This window comes from Candoia aspera, chromosome 1, assembly GCF_035149785.1.
Source record: "Candoia aspera isolate rCanAsp1 chromosome 1, rCanAsp1.hap2, whole genome shotgun sequence".
Classification (NCBI taxonomy): domain Eukaryota; kingdom Metazoa; phylum Chordata; class Lepidosauria; order Squamata; family Boidae; genus Candoia; species Candoia aspera.
In genome coordinates this window covers 295,303,714-295,325,845 of record NC_086153.1, presented here as the reverse complement: position 1 = coordinate 295,325,845, position 22,132 = coordinate 295,303,714, and the positions used below count along the sequence as shown (strand labels likewise).

Sequence of the window (22,132 nt, the reverse complement as noted above, 5' to 3'; positions counted from 1 at the left end):
TTGACTATCAGGCAGGGCTTTGCTGCAAATAGAAAAGTTTTCCACCAGATATTTTAGTGCGAAAAGAGTATTCTAGAAATAATCTTCTCCTCTCCTCTCCTCCCTTCTCTATACTTATTGAGGGGTTTTTTTTCCTCCATAGATGCTGATGAATGTGAAATGTTTGGCTCTGAGGTCTGTCGTAATGGACATTGTGTGAACACAGTACCAGGATACACATGCTTCTGCCATGTTGGATATTTCTATGACTCTAGCCGGCTTGAATGTGTTGGTGAGAATCCTCTTCCTGCTTGCTTGACATACTTGACATCCTTTGTAAAGCTTCCTGTGCCATTTATAGGGAATGATCCATTTACTGAAAAACATGGCCTAGGGTGAGCACGATGCCATCCAAAATATTATGCACACTTGATGGGAAAACATCCTTTGAGTGTTCTGTATGTGCGGGTGAAAGACCAATTTCTATATCTGCTTGAGTTAAATCTCTGCTGTGATTGTAGATCTAGATGAGTGTGAGAATGAAGAGATCTGTGCAGATGGCAAATGTCTGAACACAGCTGGTTCTTACCACTGCTTCTGTAGCCTTCCCCTGGTCCTAGATGTAATCCACAATCGCTGTGTCAACGTTTCCAACAGTGCAGGTGAGCATCTCTTTGTCTAGTATATAAACTGGTCTCTATAAGCATAGAAGTGCTCTGATAGAACCTTGTGAATGTAAGGTTTGTTCTTGAGTTTAAAAAGGCAAAATCAAATAGAGATGATGTCAGAACACATTATGAAACATATGAGAACCAGATGTAGTATAGTAGTTTATACAGGAATACCAATGAAAGACAAAGATTAAATTTACCATGAATATTACACTTGGAGGAAACTGACATAAGATGTTTTATATTGGTATATTACTCAAGTACTAATTGCCTAAATAAGTAACTCATTTTCTAAAAATTGTTGGAAGTGCAGATTATTCTTCCATATTTGGTGGCAATGTTATAAAGCCCAACAATTGTGAAAAATGATTTATTATAGATTTAAATAAATGTTAAAGGTTGAATTCTCTTTCCAGCCAGCTGTTTTTCTGTTAAACATTACCAAACCATACATTCCTGCAAAGCATATTGAGTTGGATTTGTATATGATACCAGCTACCAGGATACTTTAGGCCTTTTATTGGAAAGCACATATGATTTCCTCTATAAAACAATGGCAAATTAAACTGTGGATTATGCATCAATCTCAAAAATAACTTCATAAATCTGATACAGAATTTAATTCATCCTGGAAACTATTTTAGGGATTACAGTGTAAGTTCATATGAATGACTTTAACAAAGAATTGAATAAATGCATGGACATCCATTGGAAAACAGATCTAACAAGGGATGTTAGGTAATTTCTGCATGAATGATTTATATTGCCTTCCAGAGTCATCCAAATATCATAGTGCCAAAATAACAGTAGCATGGACAGGATTTATATCACTTCCATGATGGCTGGGTATTGTTGTGAAGACCCTATAAGTCACCAGTGTGGAAGTGACCTAACCCTGAAAACTCACTGCTACCTCTGAGTTGGGAGCAATATACTTCTAAATATCAGCTGCAGGGGAACAAGGTGGTAGAGGGATACTTCTCCATTTCCTGTTTACATGCTAAGATAGGTCTTGGACTGATCCAGCAAAGCTATTCCTTGGTTATGTTGTGAAAAGGTTCCTAAAAGTAAGAGCATTTCACTACTTTACCAGATATGCTTGAACAGTCTTGACAATTGTTTCCCAAGGATGCTTAATTTATATTCCTGCCTTGAGCTTCATGATTTAAATAGCCCTGCTACTTCTATGATTCAATATATTGATCCTCAGGATAGTTAAATCTCAAGCTTCTTTTTTCTAGCCAATATTGCAACAAAAGATCAAAATTCTGCAGGAAGGGGAGAGAGAAGCTCTTTTATGATTATGTAAGGCTTTACAGTATCATAGCCTTAATACAACACAGAGACTGGTTTCTTCCTTTTCTATAACCTTTTATGTTTCTTTCAATAACAGATAACCTGGATGAATCTGACAGTGAATTGGACATCTGCTGGCAGAAGGTCTCAGCAAGCTATGTTTGTAATGAACCATTGCTGGGACGACGAACAACATACACAGAGTGCTGCTGCCTTTACGGAGAGGCTTGGAGTCAGGACTGTGCACTCTGCCCTCCAAGGTCCTCTGGTGAGGATACACCATTTGCTTGAGATTTGGCCAGATACAATGCTGCCTTCAACAGTTAGGCCTTATAAAAATTCCTGTCTAGACACATGAGCAATTGGTTTCATGGTTCTTATTGAATGTTACTGTCATTGCTCCTTAATAGTGACCCCCAAGAACTGAATGAGTCACCAACAATGAATCTTCCTTACTAGAATGTATAGTTAATATTAAATATACCTAGTGCTACTTGCAATACCTTTAACATTCATGGTGTTCATCCACATCAAAGACATGCTATGAGCACATTCTCAGTTATAATAAACCAGAAGTCCAGAGAAGTTCATAAACAATATACCTGGCTTACACTATCCAATCATTCCTACCTAACTCTTTCCACCACTGGAGGAGATTAAACTTTTAAGATATTAAAAATTAACCATGATATAAAAATTAATGTTCTCCTTTCTCACTGCTCTAACAAAAATCTAAAGCAAGACTTTATTATTTGTTTCCATTCCTTGGTTCATTGAGTAACAAGCCAGAAGTCTAAAAAGTTGCTTAGGATTGGATTTGCCCAGTTAAACGAACTGGCTACCCACCCCACCCTCCCAATTTTTATACTAAAGCATCCATTATAAGTCACTATGGGAGTTTTGTTGTTGTTGTTGTTGTTGTTGGTTTTGTATAAAGTAGCTTCCTCATGGAACATAAGATAAAGCTTTTCGTGTTGGCTAGGGTTACAAACATTATAGTCCAACACACCTGGAGTGACTGCTGTGGGACCTTCTCACAGTTAGCGTAGCTGGCTTTTCCTAGAGAACTTTTCTCAGTCCTGGAATCCTATAAATGCTAATTTTATTTATTATTTGCAGGAATTGGGTGACTCATTCTTCAGTCAGAAGATTTTCAGATTAGTTTACAGCAATTAAAACAAAAGCTAGCAATAAAAACAACACTTAGCTAGCTGTAACAACAACGGCCAAAAAATAGATGGATAGATGATAGATAAAAATGTATAAAATCTGATATATCAAATATGTCACACACATATACATATACATTTCATGTATAACATCATGTATATAATCAGATTGGAAAAGCATTCCATAACCAGGATACTATTACAGATTAATCCTCAACCTCAACCTCAGCCGCAGTCTATTTCATCTATAAAGATAGTATATCTGTAACAGTGATTGTAATATTCAGGCAGTATTGTAGGAAAAGTTGTCCTTTTATTAACTTTCTCTTTGCTCTCTCTCTTTTTAGAAGATTTTTATCAGCTGTGCAATATAGTGAGTGAGGCTGGACTCCAAGAAAGGCCCAGCTATGAATATGGGCCAAATCAGGACAGCCATCAATATGAGCTTTACACCCCAGATTTGGAGCCCTATTTAAATCGCTTGGATCTTGAGGATGGAACGGCTGACACCAACAGAGAACAAAGCAATGCATTTGAAGATAGTGCAACAGCACAAAGAGAACAGCTGCTCCCGGTTCAGACACAGCCTCACTACCTGCCTGAGCACATTGGTAAATGCCAGGGAAAATTAATAAAAGTTCAGGTTATGCTTAGAAATATGCTACAGGTACATTACCACCACCACTCAAATTGTAGGCATTTCAACCTTCAATTCTATTTTCTGCTTTTTGAGCAGGACTCCAGGATATAATCCCCTTTCTTGATGTACTAAATAAGCCAACCCTTATATAGTATTCAGGTAAGTTGGATGCCCTTCAGCAAAGGATCGTTACCTAATCGTGGTGCTGAGCTTGAGCACCTCAATGATGCCATGAGCTAAACTGTGAAGGGCCACCCAAGACGGGAAGGTCATGACAGAGAGGTCAGACTAAATGCGATCCCTGGGGAAGGTAATGGCAACCCACCCCAGTATTCTTGCCGTGAAAACTAAATGGATCAGTACAACCAGAGATATGTCGATATACCATCGGAAGATGAGACCCCCAGGTCGGAAGATGGTCAAAATGCTACTGGGGAGGAACAGAGGATGAGTTCAACTAGCCCCAGACGTGATGATGCAGCTAGCTCAAAGCCGAAAGGATGGCTAGCGGCCGACGGTGCTGGTGGTGAATGGCGAATCCGATGTTCTAAGGATCAACACACCATTGGAACCTGGAATGTAAGATCTATGAGCCAGGGCAAATTGGATGTGGTTATTGGTGAGATGTCGAGATTAAAGATAGACATTCTGGGCGTCAGTGAACTGAAATGGACTGGAATGGGCCACTTCACATCAAATGACCACCAGATCTACTACTGTGGACAAGAGGACCACAGAAGAAATGGAGTAGCCTTCATAATTGATGGTCAAGTGGCTAAAGCAGTGCATGGATACAATCCAAAAAATGATAGAATGATCTCAATTCAAATTCAGGGCAAGCCATCTAACATCACAGTGATCCAAATATACGCCCCAACCACAGATACTGAAGAAGCTGAAGTAGAGCAGTTCTATGAGGATCTGCAGCACCTACTGGACAACACGCCTAAAAGAGATGTTATTTTCATCACGGGAGACTGGAATGCTAAGGTGGGCAGTCAAATGACACCTGGAATTACAGGTAAGCATGGCCTGGGAGAACAAAACGAAGCAGGACATAGTTTGATAGCATTTTGCCAAGACAACTCACTCTGCATAACAAACTCTCTTCCAACAACCTAAGAGACGGCTTTATACATGGACTTCACCAGATGGACAACACTGAAATCAGATTGACTACATCCTTTGCAGCCAAAGGTGGCGCACATCTATACAGTCGGTAAAAACAAGACCTGGAGCTGACTGTAGTTCAGATCACGAACTTCTTCTTGCACAATTTAGGATCAGACTAAAGAGATTAGGGAAGACCCACAGATCAGCTAGATATGAGCTCACTAATATCTCTAAGGAACATGCAGTGGAGATGAAGAATCAATTTAAGGGACTGGACTTAGTAGATAGGGTCCTGGAAGAACTCTGGACAGAAGTCTGCAACATTGTTCAGGAGGTGGCAACAAAATACATCCCAAAGAAAGAGAAAACCAAGAAGGCAAAATGGCTGTCTGCTGAGACACTCGAAGTAGCCCAAGAAAGAAGGAAGACAAAAGGCAACAGTGATAGGGGGAGATATGCCCAATTAAATGCAAAATTCCAGAGGTTAGCCAGAAGAGATAAGGAATTATTTTTAAACAAGCAATGCACGGAAGTGGAAGAAGACAATAGAATAGGAAGGACAAGAGACCTCTTCCAGAAAATTAGAACCATTGGAGGTAAATTCCAGGCCAAAATGGGTATGATCAAAAACAAAGATGACAAGGACCTAACAGAAGAAGAAGAGATCAAGAAAAAGGTGGCAAGAATATACAGAAGACCTGTATAGGAAGGATAACAATATCGGGGATAGCTCTGCCAGTGTGGTCAGTGAGCTAGAGCCAGACATCCTGAAGAGTGAGGTTGAATGGGCCTTAAGAAGCTTTGCTAATAACAAGGCAGCAGGAGACAATGGCATCCCAGCTGAACTGTTCAAAATCTTGCAAGATGATGCTGTCAAGGTAATGCATGATATATGCCAGCAAATTTGGAAAACACAAGAATGGCCATCGGATTGGAAAAAACCAACCAAATCCCCATACCAAAAAAGGGGAACACTAAAGAATGTTCAAACTATCGAACAGTGGCACTCATTTCACATGCCAGTAAGGTAATGCTCAAGATCCTGCAAGGTAGACTTCAGCAATTCATGGAGTGAGAATTGCCAGAGGTACAAGCTGGGTTTAGAAAAGGCAGAGGAACTAGAGACCAAATTGCCAATATCCGCTGGATAATGGAAAAAGCCAGGGAGTTTCAGAAAAACATCTATTTCTGTTTTATTGACTATTCTAAAGCCTTTGACTGTGTGGACCATAACAAATTGTGGCAAGTTCTTAGTGGTATGGGGATACCAAGTCATCTTGTCTGCCTCCTGAAGAATCTGTATAACGACCAAGTAGCAACAGTAAGAACAGACCACGGAACAATGGACTGGTTTAAGATTGGGAAAGGAGTACGGCAGGGCTGTATCCTCTCACCCTACCTATTCAACTTGTACGCAGAACACATCTTGCGACATGCTGGGCTTGAGGAATCCAAGGCTGGAGTTAAAATCGCTGGAAGAAACATTAATAATCTCAGATATGCAGATGATACCACTTTGATGGCTGAAAGCAAAGAGGAACTGAGGAGCCTTATGATGGTGAAAGAAGAAAGTGCAAAAGCTGGCTTGCAGCTAAATCTCAAAAAAACCACGATTATGGCAACCAGCTTGATTGATAACTGGCAAATAGAGGGAGAAAATGTAGAAGCAGTGTTAGACTTTGTATTTCTAGGTGCGAAGATGACTGCAGATGCTGACTGCAGTCAGGAAATCAGAAGACGCTTAATCCTTGGGAGAAGAGCAATGACCAATCTCGATAAAATAGTTAAGAGCAGAGGCATCACACTGACAACAAAGGTCCGCATAGTTAAAGCAATGGTGTTCCCCGTAGTAACATATGGCTGCGAGAGCTGGACCATAAGGAAGGCTGAGAGAAGGAAGATCGATGCTTTGGAACTGTGGTGTTGGAGGAAAATTCTGAGAGTGCCTTGGACTGCAAGAAGATCAAACCAGTCCATCCTCCAGGAAATCAAGCCAGACTGCTCACTTGAGGAAATGATATTAAAGGCAAAACTGAAATACTTTGGCCACCTAATGAGAAGACAGGACACCCTAGAGAAGATGCTGATGCTAGGGAGAGTGGAGGGCAAAAGGAAGAGGGGCCGACCAAGGGCAAGGTGGATGGATGATATTGTAGAGGTGACGGACTCGTCCCTGGGGGAGCTGGGGGTGTTGATGACCGACAGGAAGCTCTGGCGTGGGCTGGTCCATGAAGTCACGAAGAGTCGGAAGCAACTAAATGAATAAACAACAACAAAAGTTGGATGCCAGAACAGGTCCAGAGATTGGCCAAAAATGCAAGAAAATCTTTGTTTCAACCAGGTACTCAAGCTAGATTCTTCTGACATCCAAAGAGAAGTTCTGTAATGGCTAATTCCACAGAGCCAGTTGTGCTCATCCAAGTGAAGAGACTATGTATATCACTTGCTGGATCATGCAGTTGCAAGCCTCTCTGATTTCCCCTTGTAATCCTTCCTTTCATATGCAAGTCTTCTTAATTGGATTAATGTGATAAGAAAGAGTAGGTGCCAGCTGAGAACGCAGGGCCAATGGAAAGAAATGCCTCTTTCCTTTTTGTTAGTTTGTTTACAGATTTAGGGCTTTAATATTAAAGTAAAAAGAATCCTTAATGTTATAAAGGTCATTGCCCAAAGAGGAAAACAGAAAAAAAAAAAAAAAAGTTATGAAGTCTTTCCAAAGGTCCATGCTTGCCTTTAATATACGTACATACGTACGTACATACATACATTTGAAAGAACCATTCTCGCATTCTTTCTTCAAGATTATCCTATTCTATACTGTTTTTTCCCCTACTTACTGTTTCATTTTTCAGAGCAGTACAGCAACTTTGAAGGGCTACAAGCAGAAGAGTGTGGAATTCTTAATGGTTGTGAAAATGGACGCTGTGTACGTGTGCAGGAAGGTTATACTTGTGACTGCTTTGATGGCTTCCAGTTAGATTTGAAGCTCATGGCCTGTGTGGGTAAGTAGTTCCATGAAAGAAAATATGGTAGATCTTGCAGAAACAGTACAGCGAAGAGCCAAAAAACCTGAGATACTAATTAGGCCTGTGCAGCTTTTTAAAATGTTAAGCTTCTCATTGAGGGATTTTAACTGTGGTGTTGGAGGAAACTTCTGAGAGTGCCTTGGACTGCAAGAAGATCCAACCAGTCCATCCTCCAGGAAATAAAGCCAGACTGCTCACTTGAGGGAATGATATTAAAGGCAAAACTGAAATACTTTGGCCACATGATGAGAAGACAGGACACCTTGGAGAAGATACTGATGCTAGGGAGAGTGGAGGGCAAAAGGAAGAGGGGCCGACCAAGGGCAAGGTGGATGGATGATATTGTAGAGGTGACGGACTCGTCCCTGGGGGAGCTGGGGGTGTTGACAACCGACAGGACTCTGGCGTGGGCTGGTCCATGAAGTCACGAAGAGTCGGAAGCAACTAAACAAATAACAACATTGTTATGTTTAAAATCTTTTTTGGTGTTTGCATGCAGCAACATTATGTACTTATAGATCCCAACCATAATGATCTGTAAGCCCTCTTCTGTTTAAGAAGAGAATGTTCTTACTTCGTTTACTTCCAGAATGTATATTTCTTTGTTTGCTGTACAGGCTCTTTCTGCTAAATAGGACCTGGATTATTATGTCCAAGTCCTGCCCTGGCAGCACAACACAGCCTTTCCTACCAGGAATCTATATCCCAGTAGATAAATGGGATGTGTAGAGGATGATGAATGGCACCAGAGCTTAGTGTAGCTGTTTTCATATTTACTCAGCATTTTTTCAATTTAGGTCTAAGCCTGTAAGCCAAAAGGAATGTGAGAAAAGTTCTGTTCTGTTGATTTTGAAAAGCATTTTCTCTTTTTTCCCTCCCCATCAGATATCAACGAGTGTGAAGCAGCAAATGCCTCTATGATTCTTTGTAACGGCAATACCTGTGAAAACACAGAGGGCTCTTACCGCTGCACCTGCTCACCTGGCGGTGCAGCTTTAATGGAGCCTCACTGCATTCCAGAGACTGCACAAAATCCAGAGGCAGCATAACTCCAAAAGAAGTGATAAAACGGAGGCAACATTTTCAGCCATTTGCCTTAAGAACTGGAGATCTGTGCAGCCAGAAAATAGTTTCAGGGATCTCAGCAGCTTTAAAATATTTTATTTCCCAGAAAGCAAGGACTCAACATATGCCTGTGTTGAATTACAGTATTTCAGCCAGTGTAAACACTCAGGGCCCAACCCTCATGTATGTGCATTTAAAAAGCTGTCACTCCATTTTTATCGGAGATTTTTGACCTTCTGTTACTAATCTGCACTGGGTGGACAACAGTACACTCCCTCCTTTCTGTTCATCTCTTTTGCTTCTCAGTTCATATCATAGGCTGAACAAACTTTGCCCCCTGAATTATTCTCACAAGGCTTCCTCCCTTTATTGTACTAATTTCTCACTAATCCCATGTCATCTTATATTTCTTTACCATTCATAGAATGCTGCTTGCTAGTTTTACTTAAAATACTTACTCTAGTCTTTTCAGAAATAGTCTGAGAATCTAATTGTATTTGCCATAGTTGGTCAGGGGCATAAAAATAGAGTTCTTCCAGCTTTGTGTACTAAATGGGCATCTCAGCCTCACAGCTACTAATGCATTATGTCCTCTTTTTACCATGGCTGAAGGAAACTCCCATTCTACAGGTAACACACATTTGGCTTCCCACTGAATCCAGCCAAAAATCTATATAACCTTCCCTTAAAGTTATCCTTACTAGCAAAGCAAAAGACACAGTATCCCAATACCCAAGCCCAGAACACAGGTTCCCCATTCTCAGAGTTAGAGCAACTACTTATAGTCTGATTGTGGCTTGGACTTCATTGGCCCTTTTGGGCTCTCTGTTCACCACAAGCCATGGACATCCAACTGCACCTTCTGTGACTGCTGGAATGTTACTTCGGGAAGCGGGAAAGATTATAGCTCTTTAGTTTTAAGAAGTAATCTCTGCAGTGCTTTCCATTGGAAAAATATAACACAATGTTAAATAAATTGTTTTTTTTAAAATTGTGCCTAATGGTGTACAGACTGTGGCTGGTCATAAATGTTTCTACCTTCTCTTTCCAAGCTTAGAATTGGAAACTCTTGGGAGGAACCAGCTAGGAATCAGATCCTGCTGATTCAACAAGTAGAAGAGAGATGGCTAGTTTGGGAAAAAAAAAACTTTTACAGATTGAGCAAATGAAAGTTATCTCATATATGACAGTATGGCTTTCAGCCCCAGCAGTGTCCACCACATCACCACTCACACACGTAAGACATTCTTTAGAGTATTAGGATACTATACTTAGCAAACTCTGGCTGGTACCAAAAGCTGAGGAGGGCTGGCCTTGGTCAGCACTTGGATGGAAGATCAGCAGAATTTTCTAGGGCTGTAGGCTTGTCTGAAAAGTTGAAAGGACATCTCAGGAGAAGGAAATGCAAACCATTTCTGTATTGTTGCCAAGAAAACTACATGGATGTGTTCATGTAATCACCAGGTGTCACGTTCAGCTTGAGGGAATCTTTAATCCTAAATAAATGCTTCACTATCATCAAACAAGACAGAAAGAAGTTTGATTCTAAGGGTTTATTAAAAACAAAGTTATAAAAAGTAGTTGTATTTGGGAATACATCCCACAGCAACTTTAAATGAGTTACAAGGTAGTGCAAAATGATTAACACAAATTATTTCTGCATAGAGATCAAGTGCCATTTGGTTTGGCTCCTTCTGAGAGTACAATCCCTACAGAATTAGTCACAAAAGGTGGCTATCCTGTCTTCTTTTGGCTCCAGATGGCAACCACAATTCTAAAAAGTTCAGCTCATGATACTAAGGGGAAAAGCAGATGGAGATTTTCAGCCAGTATCTGACCACAAGAGGCACTGAAAAGATAGAAATACAGCAATCATCTTTGCTTGGTCAGTTTTCTTACAAGAAAAAAATATTTTTGTGGTAGGTATTCCATATCAAGCAACATAAATCCTCCATACACATTTTCTTTCAATTATTATAAGAAACTTTGCCCTGAGTTACAGCAAGGTATCCATCAACCCACTGTTTATTCTGGCTATCCATTTGGTTCTGCATCTAGGCTTTGACTCCGAGAACAATTATTGCACAGATCGTTTAGGGGCTGAAACAGGAAATGCCTTGTACAGCAAAATATTTTAGTCTTCTTTATCAAATCCAGTCCTTCCATCCTCCATAATCTTTGAGGGCGAGGTGGTTTTTTTTTTTCAGCTGGTAATTTGGACAGGAATCTTCCAACAGAATAACAATCCCTCTTGGTCATCATATAACTCCCACTTGACAATGAGTTTAACCTAGAAAAGAAAGGAAAGTAGTGAGAACAATTGATCCTCAGACATCTATGATTTGGGGTTATTGGAGGAGAAATTTTAAAAAATGCCACATGTGAATCAGCTTGAACTTTAAATAGGTTTCAGATCCTTCTCATAAATGTTTGAATGTAGGATCATACGCATCACTCCCTCGCCAACATGGCAATTTCCTCCTCTCTGAATAAAGATATGTCCTTGAACATTTGTTAGGACAGATTGTTACATTTTACATCCCTTTATCTGAGGGATAAAACAAGCTGAGGTCTGAAGTCACATTTGCACATACGTAATAAAATGAGCTACGTGACTACATAGACTGTGTCGTTTCAGATGGCAGATGAGAGCAGATATGGCTGAATGTTATAGAAACAATTCCTTGCTCTAAGGGAACTTTCCTCCCAACATGCCGATCTCCTATATATAGGAAGGTTTCATGGGGAAAGCACTGTATGAAACCTTCCACAATCTGTACAATTTAGAAACTGTACTTTCACAAAAAGTACAATTTAGACAAATTTGTGGGCTAATGGTCTTTAGCTGGAGGACTGGAATCCTATCTCTGCAGAATTAAACATTCCCATTGCAAAGGCAGCCAAATTAGGACCAAGTGGTCAACCATGAGCATCCTATTTCATAAAAAGAACCATGAAAAACAACTCCAAGCATAGGGATCAGTCTATTAAGAAACTCACAGATGGGTACTCGCTCTTCACTGGGAGCTTGTTCAAGTAGCTGTAAGAATGGTCCTTCTGAATAGGGCATTTGATCCCAGACTTGCATCCATCAGACTCTTCAAGTGGGAAGGGAATATCTACGTGCAGCATTTCCCCATACACCTTTGCTTTGCTGCCTTGGCTGTCAATTTCTGCAGAAGAAAAATTAGATTAATCTTAATAGGACAGGGAACAGAGGTTACCAACACTGCATTTCACAGTAAGAAAGTGTTCTCACTGTTCCATGTCCAGACTGCAGCCTTACCTACCCATTCACCCAACTATAGTTTGTAACACTGAAGATCAGTAAGTTTCACTGATGAAAAATTTTCTGTTTTACTTCCCTTTTCTGAGGTTCTTATAGAAAAAACACTTCCATAAATAAAACCCAGTGAAAACTACATTAAGTTACTGCATATAATAACTCTGGTTGTTCTCACTTTGCATTGTGCATATACTAGAAAATCACAGCCATTTGCAATTTCCCAGATGTACGTATATGTACAATAACAACAACAAAAGAAACATGGGCAATCATCCCTGGTAAAGTTATGCTTGTAGTTGTCATGGGGTTCATAGACAAAAATCCATGACAACTACATGTAGCTGATTGATAATAATGATCCTCAGTGAAATAGCTCTGTATGTAAGTGCTTTTTATATAACTATTTTAAATGAAAGCATTTCATGCATAAGACATTTGGCGTAATGAAAATAACCCCACTTTGAATGCTGAATACACATTCTGAAAAAGCTTCAATTGGAAAATTAATCTTAATGAGTTCAAAATGAATAGGTTATACTTACTACTGGAAAATGTGACATTGACAGTGTAAGCCACTCCTTTGTGGAGAAGGCAAGGTTCTGTAGGGCAGGGAGTAACATTAACCTCCAAAATATTTCCATCTTTGGAACCTATACAGAAAGAATGGAACCATACAGTACAGTTTTGGAGCAAAACATTGGTCAAATTCCAGAGTAACAGACATGGTCTTATAAACATGTACACATTCATATATAGTGCTATTAATCTATGATAGACTTGCTTATCAATTTAAAAGATAGGATCATAATGCATAAACAAAAAAGTCAGAAGGCAATCAAGAAAAATGATTCAAAATCGCACCCAGTAACTTTAGGGAACCTTTTAGTTATCGGAGAATGAATCCTGACCAGGAAGAGGTAAAGGTTAATGAGAAGAACACATTTCACCCATGTTCATGTCATCTTATTAATGCAGAATAAATTGCACTACTTAAAATAAGCAGCACAAATAATCCACATACCTTGCAAGGGCATTATCACCTGAACTAGTGCATATTTTAAAAAATGATCTTAAATAAATTTCATTGTTAAAATCACACCATTGTAATAACTGGGTAGCTTTAGAAACAAGTTGTCACAGAAGATTAGCACTAATACTATAGAGATTTAAAAGACACACGTACAGGAGCTTATTCATCAGTTTGAATTGTACCTCCCTGCTGAACACAAAACTTTTAGGGGTCAATGTAATTAATTTCTGCCATACCACCCTGTTTAAGAGGCAATGGCTTCTTGAAAAATTCAGGACAATTGCAAAAGGAAAATGTGAAGTGTGATTCTTCGACTGATCAAATGACTGCTCCCATTTTATACAGAAGGAAAGAACTCAGTGACACAGAGTACATTTCACAGTTGGGAAGAATGGGGTGCTAGATGCTGCATAATTTGGTCTTTCTTCATCTGATTGTAAACCCTAATGCTAAAAATCTGCTTGGAAAAAAAAGTTTTTCTGAAATCAACAGGAAGACCACAAATTCACAGTCAAGTAAAGGTCCTTGCTTTGTCCATTCAACCAGGACTGACCTATTTAACAATATATAATAGTCTGGTATCTTCCTTTCTCTTACAAATTTTCTATTATTTGACAGAAAAAAGATGACTTCCCTGGTAAACCCTGTAGACCCTTATCTGCTCTTCAAGCAGGAGCTGTGAGTCTATGAGAACCCCGTCCAGGACCAATGATGGAAAAGGCTTGTCACTGGAAGGCCCACATACCCAAAGCCACTCAGGCTTGCTCGGGTTGAGTCGAAGCCCATTGCACCCCATCCAGGCCCTTACAGCTGCCAGGCACTGGGACAGGACATCCACAGTATCACTCAGGCAGCCTGGGGTGGAGATAGAAAGCTGGGTATCATCAGCATATTGATGATACCTCACCCCAAACTGTCAGATCAAGTTAATGGCAACTATTAATTCATAAGTAAGAAAAAGAGGACATCTTTAGGATCAAAACTAAATCTTTTCCTTGACCTCAATGATCCCAGCCATTGGAAACCATGCCTACTGCTATATCTATATACCTCTCATTGGCCTAACCTCAGCTCAGGTTCCCTTTCTTAGATATATGAATGGTACAAAATGCTGATTTTTATATGTAGATTTGTTCAATACCATCATGGTGCTTACAAACAATAAAGAAAGACAGTTCCTAGAACAAGAGCTTTAACATTCTAAGAAAAGAACAGAGAGAGAATTGAGATTAACTTGATGTGAATGTTAGCAAATTAATCTTCACTTTACTGCATCCTGAAGATAACCAGCACACACAGCAACTGAAAGAAATATCTGAATCAGCCCTTTGCATCCTGCAGAATATGACTTTTATCCTCATAACAAAAACAGGAAGTGATGCATCAGTCATCTGCCTCAGCTGTGCATACAGCTGTAACATGAAATTGCTGAATTTGTATTTGAATTGTCAGGGAATGTTCAAGTCTTCCCATTCAGGAACAGAATAAATTAGGCCGGTCACATCTAGGAATTTGCAGGTCTAGTCCCAGTGAACTCAGTAAGGTTGAGCTCAGCACATTATAATCTTTAAGATGTTGAACTGGAATCATGGAGTTCACTGGGTGACTTTGAGCCAGTCATTCTCAGCCCAAACTACCTCAGAAGGTTATTATGGTGGTTATTAAATTAGGGGAAATCTCATGTAAACCACCTGAGCTCTCAGATAAAGGTAAGTGTAGTTCTTTTAGCAAGATCAGATGCAGCCCTAAAGTTTATGTAAAAATGTCCTATTTATTTTTATTTATACAATTTATAGGCTACTTAACTCCTGATTAGTCTCAATGGCTTACAATTAAGAAAAAAATTACAGAACATCAAGAAGCAATCAAGAAGACCTTATCCTTCATGCTGCCCCACAGCCTGGGATAATAGCCAGGTCTATAAGCGCTTCCTGAATATTAGGATAGGAGAAAATCAGAAGGAAAAACTCCCACAAACACAACCCCTACATACAGTATAAGCTTGATGCATAGGGAACTATTCCTTTAGATTAGAATGCACAGCTTTTTTCAGGCTAAGAGCTGTGCTTGGCCTTTGAATGGCCTGCTGAAGATCACTACTCTCAAAAGTAGGCAAGGCTAGAATACAAAAAAGGGATGGCAAATGGCCTACTACATTGAAATGAATTAAATCTGGCTATATCTCTAGCCTCAAAGAAAAACCTGCAACTGTATTAGCAATCCTAGCAAAAATGCAAATCTGCTTTGCACATGAGATTTTCCTGCATGTATATATTGTCTGTGTGCAAAACACTGTATATAAAATGGCTGTTGGAGGAAACAGAAATGAGCGTTTGGGAATTATAACTGAGACGAAACAGCAATTATTCATTCTGCCACAGGCTATCTTCTAATCCTCAGCTCAGAATTTTCATCTTCTATATGAAAAATCTCCCTATAACTCCCTGCCAAAACACCAGTCAACAAAATCTAATACTGTAGTTTGGTTCCTGGAGTCTATCCAGTGATGGACCTCATGATCTCAGATGCAGTTCCTACGGTAGAAGCTGAACAAAGAAGTTCTTCAAGGCATGGAAACTAGCTATTTGTAATCCTGTTTCAAAATTTGATAACAGATGGCTTGCATTGCAATCAAAGCAGCAACTTTTTTCTGATACATTAAAGTTACATTCTAGTATATCTTCTGATACATTCATGTTTGCTAGGAAATATCAAGTCAGGTAACTATGCCAATGTCAAACCTGTCTGAGCTACCGTTATCATTAAGCCTAGGCAACAGATGAATAAAGATTAAAAACACCATGTTCTTAGAAGATGAGAATGATACATAAAATAATAGCTCTGAACTTGAACTTAAAAAAATCAGAATCTCTATCTCTTCATGAGTGATTCATACATAAAAGTCTACCAATGATTTTTCTTGCATTAAATGGATTCTACCCAACTGGATTTTTCCTATTTTGGCTCCAAGGTCAGCAATAATTCCTGTAAGAGAAAAACTAAAACTTGGGAGAAGCAGGCTTAAGGAAAAAAAGGGGAAGAGAAGTTACCATTCATTCATATTGCACTGTAAATAATTTCCCCATCACTTCATTTTACAAGAATGAAAAATCAGTAACTGGGTCTTGCCACTGTCATATCCAACTGCAACCTCAGAGCACCAGTTGCCCACTTGCTACACTAGAGGCTGTTCTGAGAAGAGAATGATCAGGTTTACACATCGCATTGAGTTACCGTTTGCTAAATCATCACTGTGTTCATGACACACTGAGAAAAAAACTAGGCCATGCTAGTCTAGCAAGATGTGCAAAGCCAGTCCATATGATCCAGTGGGTCATGCAAAGCCAAAAAGCTGGATTAACTGAAAAAACAATGGTTACATTGACCATACATTGACTCAAACAGAGCTCTTAGTGTGTTGAATAAGATGCAACTGGCAAAGTTCACACTAAATCTGAATAAGTCCATTAGGTTTTAGTATCTGGTGTGAACCTAACCGATGCAGAAGACAACCAACCTATGGCCTCCTTATCACAGCCAATAGTCACTCCCACAACAAGCTTCTGCTTCCATACCCTCTAGAACATGACATTTAACATCATTTATCATATAGCAGGCAAAATAAGTCACAATTGAGAGACCATTTCAAGCAGCCTGCAGTAACCAAAGCGGAACCACAACTGTCACAATGGAACTGGTACTTCCTGACTAAAAGAAGTCTCCAACAGGTAGCACTAAGTTGGGGCCAACTGGCTTGTGAACATGTCTTTATAGGGGATGATGGAAAAAAGGTGGACCCACCTGGAATAAGCTCTCCTGCTACAGTAACACGAACCCTGAAACAGACTCCTAGTTTCCTTCGACGCTTTGGGAGCCGGTCTCTTTACTGCTGCCTGGGAGTACCAGGCTGGTAGTCTCCCAAACCGAAAAACGTGACAGTGGCCACTTGCCCTGCCTGTCAGGCACAAGGCTTCTCGCTCAACACCTTCATACCCGCCTGCAGAGATCACCCACCTGAAGAGTCTCTGTTCGGGGGAACCACTGCAACACCATGTGATCCCGAGGAGCAGAAGAAGGAGCAGCAACTGTCGGGTGGGGCTGGAAGTCAGAGAACCCAGAAGAGCCACCCGGGAAAGGGTTACTCACCACAGTCCAGGAACTTAAGCGGTTCGGCCAACACCCCGGAGCCGACGGCCAGAAGCAAAGCCAGGGTAACAGCCAACATTTCTCTTCGTTTCATCCGCTGTCGCGCAGACCTAAAGAACAAGAAACTTCTCCAGATCCTGAGCTGAGCGGACGGAAAAATAAGCGCTTGCGACCGGATCACGTGAGAAGAAGCCGCGCCTGAGCCCGCCCTTACACAGTCACCTGATGGGGATCGGCCTGCCCTACGCGCCAGCCCACCACGTGTTGACCTTCTCTGGCTGGCGCCTGATTAGGGCTGAAGGGCCGGCCAAGGTTGGTGCGACTTAACCTTGTTGGTCCACCAACGAAAGTCGTGTTGATTGCGCAGCCGGTCAGGTGAGGCGGCACAGAAGCCAGGAGATGCTCCGTTCCTCCGCTGGCCGGGGGCTGTGGCTGCAAGGCGTTTCCTGATGAAGAAAACCGGGTGTGTTTTCACACTGGCTCCTGAGAACGCTTGTGGTCCTTTGAGAAGGGATTTCTTGGATAGAAAATAGGCCATCGGCGGGGGCTAATCCTGCCACTAACTGCTCGGCATAAGTTTTACTGAAGCCAAAATAGATTGCAGTGTCAGTGAAGTAATATGTTTGTATTACTCTGTGTCAGCTTGACTGGGACTTCTGAGTCTTTTGAGCTACCGAACGGTGCACGAAGGTGGGAAAGTAACACCACAAAGTGGAGTCAAGTGCCGTTTAAGAGGGGATTCTGCGAACAGCCAGGAAAGAGAAGTGTGTAAGACTGATGGTTTGAGAGTGCCCCTTCTGTACTGCAGAAAAGCACCTATGGTGCCCTTCCTACTTCTGCTTGAATAGGCAAAAGGTCAGAAAATAGCAGCTTCTCTCATCATGTTGCATGGCAGCTATCCAAGTTTACATCTTGGTGGAGTGAGTGAAATAAACAATTTCCTCAATGAAACACTTCAGCGTTCTTCAATCTGGTGCCATACTGATGTGTTGGACCACTGCTCTTGTTTTCCCCACCATACAGGCTACATGTTGTGGACATCAGATAGCTAATAATATGTCTGAAATGCTCCATCTGTTAATTCAGCCATAACAAAAACATTAGGAAGTTTTGTTAGCATGCATTGCTGACTGTGTTCTTGAATCGCTAGACCAATATGAAAGGGAATCAGAAGACTGCCTTCTACAATCAGGATTCATAGGTCACCTTAAACCAAGCTTTGTTTAACAAGCTGTAGTTGGCTGGGTTCACAGATACCAGTAAGCCAGGAGAGTGGAACATGATGCCAATGGGCAGTGGTGCATCCCCCCAGACTAACTCTTAAAGCCCATGAAGGTCTCTGTTCCATTACCTTTTTAAAAAAAATAAATTAACTAGAAAGCTGGTATGAGGCAAAACAATACCCTCTAGCATAAAATTTATTTGCAACAAATGCCCCACAAAGGTTCTTGGGAACGTAGAGAATATCCCTGAGGCTTAAATTCTCCTGATATTTTGCAATCAGTTGTTGCCAGCACAGCAGCCATTTTGGGAGTGTCCCCAGTACTTACAGTCAACATTCCAGATGGGTCCCCAATCCAAAAAAGTGGTATACCCATGATTTATATATAAACCATGATTTAAAAACTACAACACATGGGTTCACGTACTATGTAAAGCAAAACCCCAAGAATCTGTTTGATTTCTAAGCTCAGGCGACTGGTTTATTCCTTGATTAATAAAATTGGGCTACTTCAGTGTGTAAACTCAGTTCTGTTTGGAGATGCCAGGGTCAAATATGGGACTTTTGCCTGTAAAGTGTGTGTGCCTTGTACATATTTCTCATTGGTCTTTCATATATAATTTTCTCATTCAATAATCCATGGTTGTCTTAAGCAGGATTTACTGACTAAATTATCGTTGGCTGGATTAACCCAACACAATCCATAGATTATTAACATGTCTCACTAGTTGAGTTGACAGAGGTGACTAAGCCATAAACGTGCAAACCACTTTTTGGCTTACTGCTGGAGTTTCCAATAGGGTGTACACTACAAAGTAGTATAAATATCTTTCCCAAAGGCTGCACAAAGTTTAAACAGCCTGCAACTTTGTTCAGACTGTACAGCAATCAAGTTAATAGATGAAGCAAAGGGAACTGGCAGGTTTTGTTTCATTTGTTTTGTGAGGGGAAATTCTGTTCAGAGAGGGTGGAAACTTAGCTATGAATTTCCAAAAGAAAAGTGCAGCACATGAATCTCCACACTACTAATACATTCCAAAACTGATACTGAGCTAGAGTATCTGAACATTCTCCTTGGTTGGTTGGTCCTCCTGCCATGTTGATTACAGTCCTATGGTTGGGGAGGGAAGATAATGCACATACCTCAGATATGCTGTGTTACGCCATTTTATTTGAACAGAAAAATTCCCTCTTCCCTGGAATTCTCTGAAACCTCCAAGCACATCAGAACAGGAAGTTTGTAGAAATCTCTGTCAAATGTATCAATGTAGAGAAAAAGCAAAGAAATGTGTGGCTGATCAGTCAATTTGTGGTATCTTAAAGTGTAGGGAAAGTATTATGGCTTATATGTTAATGACACGGAGTTCACCGCATCATTCCGCAAAAGCCATATAAGAATTTGTTATTTTTACTGCAATGGACTCAACGAAATTTTCCTTCTTGAGATTGCTACAAATAATAAAGTTAAATTGGCACTTGAAGAAAATGTTCTGGTAATAAAGGCACATCAATACTGTCTGCTATGGTGCAGCTAAAAGCAACCCAGGGAATGAAGTTGCATGGCTGGAATTACTAGTGATGCAGGTTTGCATAATGAGTGGTTCGACTGCAGTTCTGTTTCTTGCTCAACTACTTTCAGTGGATTTGGACCACGCAGTGTCCCCATTAAATCATTGGTTGACCTGAATCAATCATTTGGACATTGCATCCAATGTTTAGCATCTGAAAACCTTTAGCTTAGTTCACAAGGTTAGAAATGCTCCTTTGTTTGGATGAACATGGGCCTTTTGCCTTGTCTTTATCACAAATATAATAACCAGATTATTTGAGGGTCATCGTAAAGATGCCTCCCTTGACCTTATCAAATCACCAAGAAAGAGCATATTTTTAAGTTTCGTTCCACTTTGCAGGTTCAGCATATCCCTTTCACCTAGACAGAGGGAGCTTGCACCAAGCTTAAGAAATGTTCTGGAAAAAAAAGCAGAAAACTTGAGATGCAGCTGCCAGGGATAAGTTGGGACAAAGGTTTCTTTATCATTGGCTGAATTTGCACAAGAAATTATAGTCCATTTATTCACAAATGACTGAATTAACCTACTGGCCTAACCAACTGTTTATTATCTTATAAACTCATAATACTGACTGGGTTTGTCCAAAACATTGAGTCAACCACATTGTAACCCACCATGTTGTGCTTATCCAGTTATGATTTATTATGGCAAATTCAGTGGCAGATTTATTCATTTATTTGACTGCATTTATAAACCAACCTCTTTGACTGATTCCGGGCAATGTACATGAGCAAAACAACAATGGAATATATAAATAATTAAAACCAACATTATATTAAATATAGGAATTACAGAAAATAATTAGAAAACAAATGCTATAAGTTATTCTAAGGCCCAGTGGCCCACTAAAACAAAATCATCTTGAAGATCTTCCTGAATGCAAGAAGGGTATTGGCTCTCCTCCAGGGTGAGCATGTTCCATAAAGTAGAATTAGGGTCTACAGTACAGATCAGCATGGATGTTGCTGTTTTAAAATAGGCTCGGTACAGTGAGAGCCAGTTTGGTGTACTGCAGCAGTTAAGGCACCAGGCTAGAAACCAGGAGACCCTGAGTTCTAGTCCTGCCTTAGGCACGAAGGCAGTTGGGTGACCTTGGGCCGTCAGTCTCTCTCAGCCCTAGGAAGGAGGCAATGGCAAACCACTTCTGAAACACCTGCCAAGAAAACTGCAGGGACTTGTCCAGGCAGTCACCAGGAGTCAAAAACTGACTCAAAGGTTCAAAATTTATTTTTTTAATTTGTACAATAGGTGCTGGTCATTCATGTTGTTGGAAGCCAGAAAAGCTGTATAAATTTTGAATTGAATAAAAAGTTACTACATACATACATATGTGTGTGCGTGTGTGTATTCATATTCCTAGGTAAGTGTGTACAGTTGCAATATTGGACTGTGAGCCTATACCCTTTCAGAAGTGAGTGCCATTAAACTTGCTTTGGAGTAAAGATGTGCAGCATTATCAGGTTATATTACTATACTATCTTAGGAGTGACCCCAACTGTTTACAATGGAACTTACATTGAATTGACAAAATATGTAGTTATTTGTAATGCTGCAAAAGACAGACACTTGTAGGCTACCATTTAATGCTAAAAAATTATTAGAAAAAAATAGAAAATGTTCGATAGAAAAGAATTCTGAATAGATTCAAATTGATTTATTTGCAATTACACGAATTATTAGGAGAAAACAAAGCAACAGCAAAGCCCACCTTTGCTGAATTAGTGGATAATTTTGGACAGACAGAAAGAAACTGGGTTTAGCGTCATAACAGCAGCCCATAAAATGGCATTTCCCAATTACTTCCGCCCTACTATCCTTGCCTTCACTTCGGGCCACGTGACTTAACCCCCCACCTTCATCTCCTTCCCCCGCAGTCTTCAATCCTAGCGAAGCCGCCTCTTCAGTTCCGCGGACCAAT

The 22,132-nt window shown here is 40.3% G+C and overlaps 2 protein-coding genes across 2 annotated transcripts in view; one reads left to right on the top strand and one right to left on the bottom strand.

The window, feature by feature from the left end:
* LTBP2 (latent transforming growth factor beta binding protein 2) overlaps positions 1-9,946 on the top strand; it is a 113,051-nt gene extending 103,105 nt beyond the window's left edge. Inside the window, exons 29-34 of the mRNA XM_063290102.1 lie at positions 143-271; positions 501-641; positions 2,044-2,214; positions 3,463-3,726; positions 7,721-7,870; positions 8,780-9,946. Coding sequence (XP_063146172.1) covers positions 143-271; positions 501-641; positions 2,044-2,214; positions 3,463-3,726; positions 7,721-7,870; positions 8,780-8,943 — 1,019 coding nt within the window. The 3' untranslated portion in view covers positions 8,944-9,946. The remainder of the gene's footprint in view (positions 1-142; positions 272-500; positions 642-2,043; positions 2,215-3,462; positions 3,727-7,720; positions 7,871-8,779) is intronic.
* Positions 9,947-10,497: 551 nt separating this feature from the next.
* Positions 10,498-17,606, bottom strand: NPC2 (NPC intracellular cholesterol transporter 2). Its single transcript, XM_063290109.1, has 4 exons — positions 17,422-17,606; positions 12,788-12,895; positions 11,960-12,132; positions 10,498-11,249 (listed from the first exon to the last, which is right to left on the bottom strand). The coding sequence occupies exons 1-4, from the start codon at positions 17,513-17,515 to the stop codon at positions 11,163-11,165; spliced, it is 462 nt and encodes a 153-aa protein (XP_063146179.1). The 5' UTR covers positions 17,516-17,606; the 3' UTR covers positions 10,498-11,162.
* Between the last annotated feature and the right edge of the window lie 4,526 nt (positions 17,607-22,132).

Coding starts and splice junctions, on each gene's coding strand:
- NPC2 (XM_063290109.1), bottom strand. CDS start 17,515: ATGAAACGAAGAGAAATGTTGGCTGTTACCCTGGCTTTGCTTCTGGCC. Junction 12,133..12,787: donor CAATGTCACATTTTCCAGTA/GTAAGTATAACC, acceptor TTTCTTCTGCAG/AAATTGACAGCCAAGGCAGC. Junction 11,250..11,959: donor TGAAGAGCGAGTACCCATCT/GTGAGTTTCTTA, acceptor TTTCTTTTCTAG/GTTAAACTCATTGTCAAGTG.